Raw genomic sequence first — 8,833 nt, forward strand, 5'->3', positions numbered from 1 at the left:
AAGGCTTTTAAAAAATGTGCAGTCCTCTCACGTCAGTCAAAAGTGTCGACTCTCAGCTACCCATGTGGTCTCTGCCAAAAAGAGCTGCTCGCCAGGCCCACCCACAGCATCACCACAATTCCAACCTGAAGCAGCAACACATACGACACAGCCCCCACCCATTCCCTAAGGAGCAGCTGTCATGGGGCTGAGGCCTGAGACTTCTATGTGGACTGGAAGGAGAGAGGTGGGCGCTCGCGGTCCTCAGAGCTGAACTGTCCCTCTCATTCGGCACCTTCACCCACAAGCCACCTTTGCCCTTCACAAAAGCCACCTGGGCTCTGCCTTGGACAGACAGCAGTCTGCATTCACAGGATGCAGGCCAATCTCTTAGCTAACTTCACCTGAACAAGCACTCACATTCTCCCTCCTCCAGGCACCGAGATTCCATAACCAGAAACTCCAGCGTCCTCTCCTGGGCTGCACTGCAGTTGTTCAAGTAAAGAGAAAGTTCTTAAACCAATTGCTCAGAAGCTCGCCCGGGGCTTAGGAAAGAGCCTGCATGAGCAAAGCAGCATCTTCATTCGCTGCAGAGCCCAGCCTGGGTTCACAACATCTCTGAGGCCAGAGAGGACCCGGAGAACCTGAGATCCTAAATCTATCACGAGCCTTTCCTTGAAAAATCCTTGCATTTCGGCTTGGGAGGGAGGGACCTGATCCACAGAGAAACCCGTACTCTAGGTCCTGAGCCAAGCAGCATCGAGACCTTGGGTTCCCAAGGGCAGGAAGACCAGGCTGTGAAGCTGAGCGGCCCTGGCACTGTCAGGGACCGACTGTGGGAGCTGCCTCCCCTCTGTTAGATGCTGCTTCCCAGTCTGTAGGACTGGCAACGTTGACGCCTCCCAGGCGGAGCCGTGAGAAAAGGATGTAGCCCAGGAGTATGGAGCCTGCACAGGGCCTGGCACGTGGCAGGAAGCCGCATACAGTGGCAATTACTGTTAAGTGTTGGAAGCGCGAGTTTCGGAGGCAGCCCGTCCCGTTACACACAGGCTACACCTGCTCTCCCACCACAAATCCCCCCACTACTCTAACGCGCCCCAGTAGAACTCAAATGAGGCTTGAATTCCTCTTCCGTATGACAAACTTCCAGCAGTCAAACAGTTCCTGGGACTGCGACTCCAGTCTCTCTATTCCACACCACAGAACCCCCCATTTTCTCAGTCCTGCCTTCTGTGACACAGATTCCAGGGCCATTGCACCCTGATTCCTTCTCAGGTGGGTCAGCCATCAGCATCCTCTAAAGAGGCCAGAGGCTGGGCCCATCTCTCTTCCATATCTTTGCCGTCCACCCATCCTTGGGTTCTGGCACCAAGAATACTGGGGTCTGCAAGGCTCACGCCAAAGCTCAGACTTCCAGCTGAGACAGATAGAGGAACTGTTTCCTCGCAGCTCGGGCAGATGCCAGGGAAGTGCAAACGTGAATCAGCCTTTGCCTTCTGTGGGTGAAACCAGTCATCAACCAGCCCCCTGCTCGACTGCAAACAGCAAAGGAAGAAATTCAATATAGCCAGGTCTCCCAGGTTGCTGAGCCCTCGGATGGCGGACGACTTTTATTCACTCTTTACCATGGCCACCGTGAGTGTCCCCCACCTTCCCTCCCCTCGCCGTGGCCTCCCCATTTATTAGAGACTTGTTTGCTGGGGGCCCAGCTGAGCCTCTCTCCTCCCTTTGTAACATGCCTGCTGGTGTAATCTCAGTGACAGGCACCCAAGGCCAGGAGACAGATGTTTGTTTAGCAAAACTCACATGGTGCTTCCTCATTCTGGCCGCTGTTCTGAGAACTTTGCCAGTCTTAACTTGCTGACTCCTAATAATGCTCAGACAGGTGCCCTGCCCCTTTCTTCCCTTATTATACAGGAGGAGCCTGATGCAAAAGGAGGTGACACAGCCATGGCCACGGCTGTGGTCAGTAGATGCCCTGATCTCCAGAACCTGTGCCCATGTCACATGGGTGAGGGACGCTGAGCCTGCCAGTCAGCCACCCTGAAAACAAGGACCAGGATGGATCCCACAGAATCACAGGAGTCCTTGAAACCCTTAGAAGAGGGAAGCAGAGGGACTGGTTCAGAGGGATGCTGTATAGGACAGACCTAACCGGACTGCCTTTTTGGAGAGAGGATAAAGTCAGGAAATCAGGCAGGCTCCAGAAGCCAGGGAAGTCTAAGAAACAGGTTCCTCCCTTCAGCCTCCAGAAAGGAACGCAATCCTGCAAGCTTTGACTTTAGCCCAGTGAGAGACTCATTTGGGACTTCTGACCTCCGGCCTACTTAAAGACAATAAATCTATGGTTTTAATTTTTATTTATTTATTTATTTGAGACAGGGTCTTGCTCCGTTGCCCAGGCTGGAGTGCAGTGGTATGATCATGGCTCACTGCAGTCTCAACCTCCCAGGCTCAAGAAATCCTCTTACCTTGGCCAGGCACGGTGGCTCAAGCCTGTAATCCCAGCACTTTGGGAGGCCGAGACGGGCGGATCACGAGGTCAGGAGATCGAGACCATCCTGGCTAACACGGTGAAACCCCGTCTCTACTAAAAATACAAAAACTAGCCGGGCGAAGTGGCGGGCGCCTGTAGTCCCAGCTACTCGGGAGGCTGAGGCAGGAGAATGGCGTAAACCCGGGAGGCGGAGCTTGCAGTGAGCTGAGATCCGGCCACTGCACTCCAGCCCTGGCGACAGAGTGAGACTCTGCCTCAAAAAAAAAAAAAAAAACTACAAAAAAACTAGCCGGGTGAGGTAGCGGCGCCTCTAGTCCCAGCTACCCGGGAGGCTGAGGCAGGAGAATGGCGTAAACCCGGGAGGCGGAGCTTGCAGTGAGCTGAGATCCGGCCACTGCACTCCAGCCCTGGCGACAGAGTGAGACTCTGCCTCAAAAAAAAAAAAAAAAAACTACAAAAAAACTAGCCGGGTGAGGTAGCGGCGCCTCTAGTCCCAGCTACCCGGGAGGCTGAGGCAGGAGAATGGCGTGAACCCGGGAGGCAGAGCTTGCAGTGAGCTGAGATCCGGCCACAGCACTCCAGCCCGGGTGACAGAGCGAGACTCCATCTCAAAAAAAAAAAAAAAAGAAATCCTCTTACCTCAGCCTCCCACGCAGCTGGGACTACAGGTGCGCCCCACTACACCTGGCTAACGTTTTTATTCTTTGTAGAGACAGTCTCCCTGTGTTGCCCAGGCTGGTCTTGAACTCCTGGGTTCAAGTGATCCTTTCACCTCAGCCTCCTAAAGTGCTAGGATTACAGGCAGGAGCTACCATGCCCAGCAAATTTGTGTTGTTTTAAGTAACTAATTTGTTATAGCAGCAACAGGAAACTGACACAGATTTTGGAACTGGGAGCAGAGAGAGGCTGTCACGAACATGGAAGTGGCTTTAGAACTGGGCAATGGCAGATCTGGGAGGATTTGCGGATCATGAGAGGGCAGCCTGGATTGGCCTAAACAGATGGTTGGCAGGAAGGTGCACGTGAACAGCCCTGTTGGTGAGGAATCAGAAGGAAGTGAGCAGCATAGCAGAGAAAACCTGCATCCTCAGAGTGAACACCTCCACCAGGAGGCGCCAATCACAGGTGGAAGCCTGGGGTCGGAATGAGGACGGCGTTATCAGAAGTGGAGGAGGGAGGACGTGGTGCCAGAGAGCTCAGCTGAGTCGTGCCCCACAGCTGTGAGGGAAGCATAACCATGTGTGATGAAGTTGGATATTTAGCTGAGGAGATTTCCAAGCAAAGTGTGGAAGGTGTGGATTTTTCTGGCTGTTTATATTAAGATGAGGAAGAACAGATAGGATGAGGGAAGAATTGCTGAAGAGGAGCAGGACTTGGTGATGTGGGAAGTCCTCAGTCAGGCAGATTGCTGGGAGGCTCACACTAGGAGGCCCACCATCCAAAATGCCTGTGCTGGAGAGGAGGCCCTGGTGTGGCCACATAACCTTCTGCTGGTGCCTCAGAAGGACCCAAAGGCCAGAGGACTCTCAAGAGACCAGGATGTCTCATCTTTGCAGTGGCCACTATTCTGTCTGCCACAGCCTGGCTTCAGTCTCCCACACGCATCCATTCCACGTGCAAAATGCACTCACTCGGCTCCGACACCCAGTCCCCAGAGACACAGCTGGAGCTGGATGCCAGCATAGGGAAGTGGCTCAAGTCTGGGCTCCCTGCTGCCTTCCAAGCTGGCTCTTCAAGGGCCAAGTGCTGGGGATGCAAATGTGAGTCAGGTAGTGCCCCTCCTCCCACCACCCACCAGGCCACAGTCTTGAGAAGGGAAGGAAAACAAATGCGGAGAGCATTCTGTCTCCAGAGCTCTGGGGACCAGGCCTGTACTGGGCACACCAGCCGCTTTCTCATCAGCCTGTCGTATTTTCTTCAAAGTAATGATCAGATGAGAAGCTGTACCATTCACTTCTTGCCTGCCTTTCCCCCTCCTCTGGAATCCAGAGCCTGCAGAGCAGCGGCCAGCCGGCCTGCTCACTGCTGTGGAACAAGGGCCCAAACAGTGTCTGGCACCAGGGAAGCTCAGTTTATATTTGCCAACAACAGGCAACACTTTAGACTGTCCTGAGCAACCAGCAGACAGAGAGGAGCACAGGGGTATGTTTTCTAGGGCTCTTCCTCTTCGCTGGGCAACCTCCTTTTGCTTCCTGGATGTGCCCGCCCATGCACAGCAACCACTCCACATGTGTGTGCCCAATTAGACGAGGGCTGGGAGGGACAAGTGCCCCCTAAAATGGCATAATGAGACAAGTGAGTTGGAGTTGGATGAACCAAAGTGTAAATCCCACTTAATTTCTGCTGTCTTCCCATCTTTTTTTTTTTTTTTTTTTTTTTTTTTTTTTTTTTTTTTTTTGAGATAGAGTCTTACTCTTGTCACCCAGGCTGGAGTGTAATGGTGCAATCTTGGCTCACTGCAACCTCCCCCTCCAGGGTTCAAGCGATTCTCCTGCCACAGCCTCCCAAGTAGCTAGGATTACAGGCGCCAGCCACCACGCCCAGCTAATTTTTGTATTTTTAGCAGACACAGGGGTTCACCACATTGGCTAGGCTGGTCTCGAACTCCTGACCTTAGGTGATCTGCCTGCCTCAGCAGTGCTGGGATTACAGGCATGAGCCACCATGTGGCCCTGTCTTCCCATCTTTTTCTTTTTTTTTTTTTTTTTTTTTTTGAGATAGAGTCTCGCTCTGTCACCAGGCTGGAGTGCAGTGGCGTGATCTTGGCTCACCACAACCTCCGCCTCCCTGGTTCAAGTGATTCTCTTGCCTCTGACTCCCGAGTAGCTGGGACTACAGGTGTGCACCACCACACCCATATAATTTTTGTATGTTTAGGAGAGAGAGGGTTTCACCATGTTAGCCAGGATGGTCTTGATCTCTTGACCCCATGATCTACCCACCTCGGCCTCCCAAAGTGCTGGGATTACAGGTGTGAGCCACCATGCCTGGCCCCATCTTTAACATGCAAATAATCACACCTCCCTCTGGAGGGCTGCTGTGTCAATGGAATAGGGTAATGTACGTCTGCCCTGCCAACTCTCTTCTCCCTCTTCAGCTCCATCCTGCCTTACAGGCTACAAGCAACCAGGCACTGGGTGTACACCAACCCCCGTGCAATCGTTTTTACTATTAAACATCCTGTCACCCTCTACACACCTGCGCCTCCACCCCAGCCCACCCTGCCTTGTGTTGCTAAAAGCAACTTTGAAAATGGTTCCTCCTCCAGCTGGTCCTTATCGTTCTGCCTCGGTTATGACAGTTACAACAAAGACAACTTAAAAAGCAATGTCTGTGGGATGGAGAGAAAGTTTAGGAGCTAAACAAAAGAAGGAAAAGAACAGGGTCCCCTAAAAGTTAAATTCTGAATTTCCAACAATTAAAGAAAAGGTATCTCTTCCTACCTCTCTCTTCCCTTCAAGTACCCAGTCAGGCCACAGGCCACTGAGGAGGCAGGCAAGGGTGGCCTGTGTCCCTGCCAACTCTGGGCCAGGGCCGCCTGAGTACACAGGAAGTCAGGAATGTGGAGAAGGGGCCTGGTCCCCCTCTGTTCTGAGGAGTTCTAGTAATTCACCCTTAGGATCTTTCGAACAAGCAGCAGTAGCCTCGGATGCCAGGAAATGAGCTGCTGCCCCCAGGAACGCTTCAAGACATTTAGGGCATCACATCAGCACAATTGCAAAATCCTCTGGTGATCAAGATTCCAGCTGCATCATGTCCTTGGTGCTGAAGAAGCAAGAGGCCAGTCCGAAACAAAACTGCTACTTCATTCCCTCCAATGCAGGGGCTGTTCTAGCACTGCAGGGCAGCTCTTGTTCCAGAAACACCCCGTGTGGTTAAGAGTCTGCCTCCAACGGCAGCCACTACAGGGGTTTCGGTTTGGGTCCCCCAGTAACACTCCTACATTAACCTTGCTACTTGTAAACCAAGGGCAGCAGTAAATCCCAGCCAGCCAGCGAAAGCAGCAGAGGGGCAAATCTTTGTACAAAAGCAAATTGGGTTCAATTTGACTTTGTACAAAGGCAAATTGGGTTCAATTTGCCTTTGTACAAAAGCAAATTGGGTTCAATTTGACTTTGTACAAAAGCAAATTGGGTTCAATTTGACTTTGTACAAAAGCAAATTGGGTTCGTGAAGTGGGTTCGATTTGACTTCTAGAGCATGCGTTCCATCGTTAACAAACGCTCAGTGTGAGGGAGTCAGCTCAGTAAACCTCACCCTGCAGCCTGGGGCGGAAGACAGAATTGGAGCAAAGATCAGGGAAATGCACCTCTTTACCTGGGGGACATTGTTTTCACAAGATGATTGCCAATTAAACTAGTCACGATGTTAACTGGGATAATAATAATGAAAAAGCAAGCATCAAAGAAGGCAAAAGGGAGGGGGAGAACTGGAAGTACCTCTGTGAACTTCGTTAATTCGGTTTTAAAGAGATAATTAATTATCATCTTGTTTATTCAGCATACTGTTGCACCCAAGATGGCAATTTAAGAACTCTGGACGGGGCCTTTGGGTATATGATTTTTTAAAATGCTAACATAAAAGAAGTCTGAACTTTCAGAGTTTCAGGCTTCTAAAAATTCACACTCATTGAAAATGTGTCACACTATTTCCAGTTTCTTCATTCACTTACAATATCTTATTCTTTTGTAAGGAGAAGGAAATATATTCCATTGCAACGCTACAATCACCAGTGTTATTTTCCAAAGTTAAACAGAAAGCTTGAATTGAGATCCTCTAAGTTGTACTTTCGAAAACTCACAAATACTACACACTAAAAATAACTCATTACTTATCTTACAAATGCTTCCACCGGAAGTCACTCCAAACCCATATGACGTATCTGAGCCAAGATCAAGCAGAAGATTAACTGTAAAAGGCAGATATGCTCCGGTCTGAGAGGTCCGGAGGCTCCAGTTCTATTTCCTCTCTCCTGAGTAAACCCAGCAGGGGAACACTCTGTGCCTCATTTTACTCTTTCTTAAAAAGGGGCTAATAACACCAGCTCTGCTCACCCCTCAAGTGAGTCTTAAAGGAGATCATGTTCCTACGGGTACGTAAAAACTGAAAATACCCAACAAAGCAGCCACAGAGGAGCGTCTCTGTTTCCCAGGGCAGCAGAGCAGGAACGCGGGGCTCGGGAGCAAAGGCCGCTTAGGTACACAAGTGACCAGCGGGTTCTCTGCAAACTGGATTGTCGCTGAGGTCACTGAGTGGCTCAGCAGGCAGAGCTCAGCCCAACCAGCAAGGGAGGACGAGTGGGAAACCCCGAGAAGAAGGTATCTGCTGTCCGAGGCCGGGAGCCTGTGCGCGGCCGGGTGCCCTGCTGGAAGCCCCGCGCCCCCGGTCACCGGTCACCGGCGGAGCCCCAGAGCGGTGTGGCTCAGGCGGCGCCGACCTCACCTGCGGTGTCCCAGATGGAGATGTTGTAGGAGCGCCACTGCTTCAGGTAGAAGGCGCCGCCCACCGTGCTGACCGTGTCCGGGAAGCGCCGCTCCATATACCGCTGCAGCAGCGACGTCTTCCCCACGTTCATGTCCCCCAGCAGCACGATCTTGCTATCGGGCTTCCTCATCTTCCCGCAGGAACCCCCAGCGCCCCTCACCCTTTCCCCGAGGCTGGCCGGCTCGTGCGCCCCGCGCGCAGCTGGTGGAGCGGACCCTGGACTCGCTGCGACCCGGATTCTCGGGAACGCTCCGGGACCTTCGCCTCCGGACGCCCGGGAGCACGAGAGAGGAAGCGCGTGTGCGCGCCCGGGCAGGAGCTGGCTACGGAGCCCTGAGCACACGACGGGGGCCCGGACCGCGGCGGCCTCGCCCCGCCCCCCGGACCCTTTCACCGCCCCGGCCCCGCCCCACCCCCTTCCTCCCACCGCCCCCACCCCGCCCCTACTGGACCTCGTGCGTTCGCAAGAGTCGGAGTTCTCCAGCCTAGGCTCAGGGCTGCTGCTGCAGGATGGAAAATGAAAGTTCTGGGATCACCTTCCGCCTCTCCGCTTCTGCACAGTCGGGGCTGCGGTGCGAGGAGCCTGGCCGCGGGGCCGAGCGAGGTGGAGGGGCTGGGGCCCTTGGGGAACTCCCTTCTCTCTTCCACGCTCCTTTAGGTAAAAACCCGTGTTCCTCACGCTCGACCAGCTGCGGTCGATTTGCTTCTCCACGTGTGTGTAAGTGCAACCACCCTCAAGGTCATTGAAAAAGTTTGCTTTAAATGAGCGTCTGCGGAACCCGTCCTGAGGCTCTCACTGTTAGAGATTAGAGATGGGGGCGCTTTCTAGTGGACGGTTTTGCTTGTGGAGGATTTTGCTTTTGCTCTTTTACT

The 8,833-nt window shown here is 52.8% G+C and overlaps 1 protein-coding gene across 3 annotated transcripts in view; it reads right to left on the minus strand.

Annotated features, from left to right (window-relative positions):
* Positions 1 to 8,451, minus strand: part of RAB20 (RAB20, member RAS oncogene family) — a 49,848-nt gene extending 41,397 nt beyond the window's left edge. For all 3 annotated transcript variants that reach the window (XR_004054733.1, XR_004054732.1, XM_010384744.2), the window contains exon 1: positions 7,919 to 8,451. Coding sequence is in view for 1 of the 3 variants with exons in the window: in XM_010384744.2 (XP_010383046.1) it covers positions 7,919 to 8,090 (172 nt within the window). In the remaining 2 variants the exon portion in view is untranslated. The remainder of the gene's footprint in view (positions 1 to 7,918) is intronic.
* Positions 8,452 to 8,833: the final 382 nt, after the last annotated feature.

This window comes from Rhinopithecus roxellana, chromosome 18 (assembly GCF_007565055.1).
Source record: "Rhinopithecus roxellana isolate Shanxi Qingling chromosome 18, ASM756505v1, whole genome shotgun sequence".
Taxonomy (NCBI): domain Eukaryota; kingdom Metazoa; phylum Chordata; class Mammalia; order Primates; family Cercopithecidae; genus Rhinopithecus; species Rhinopithecus roxellana.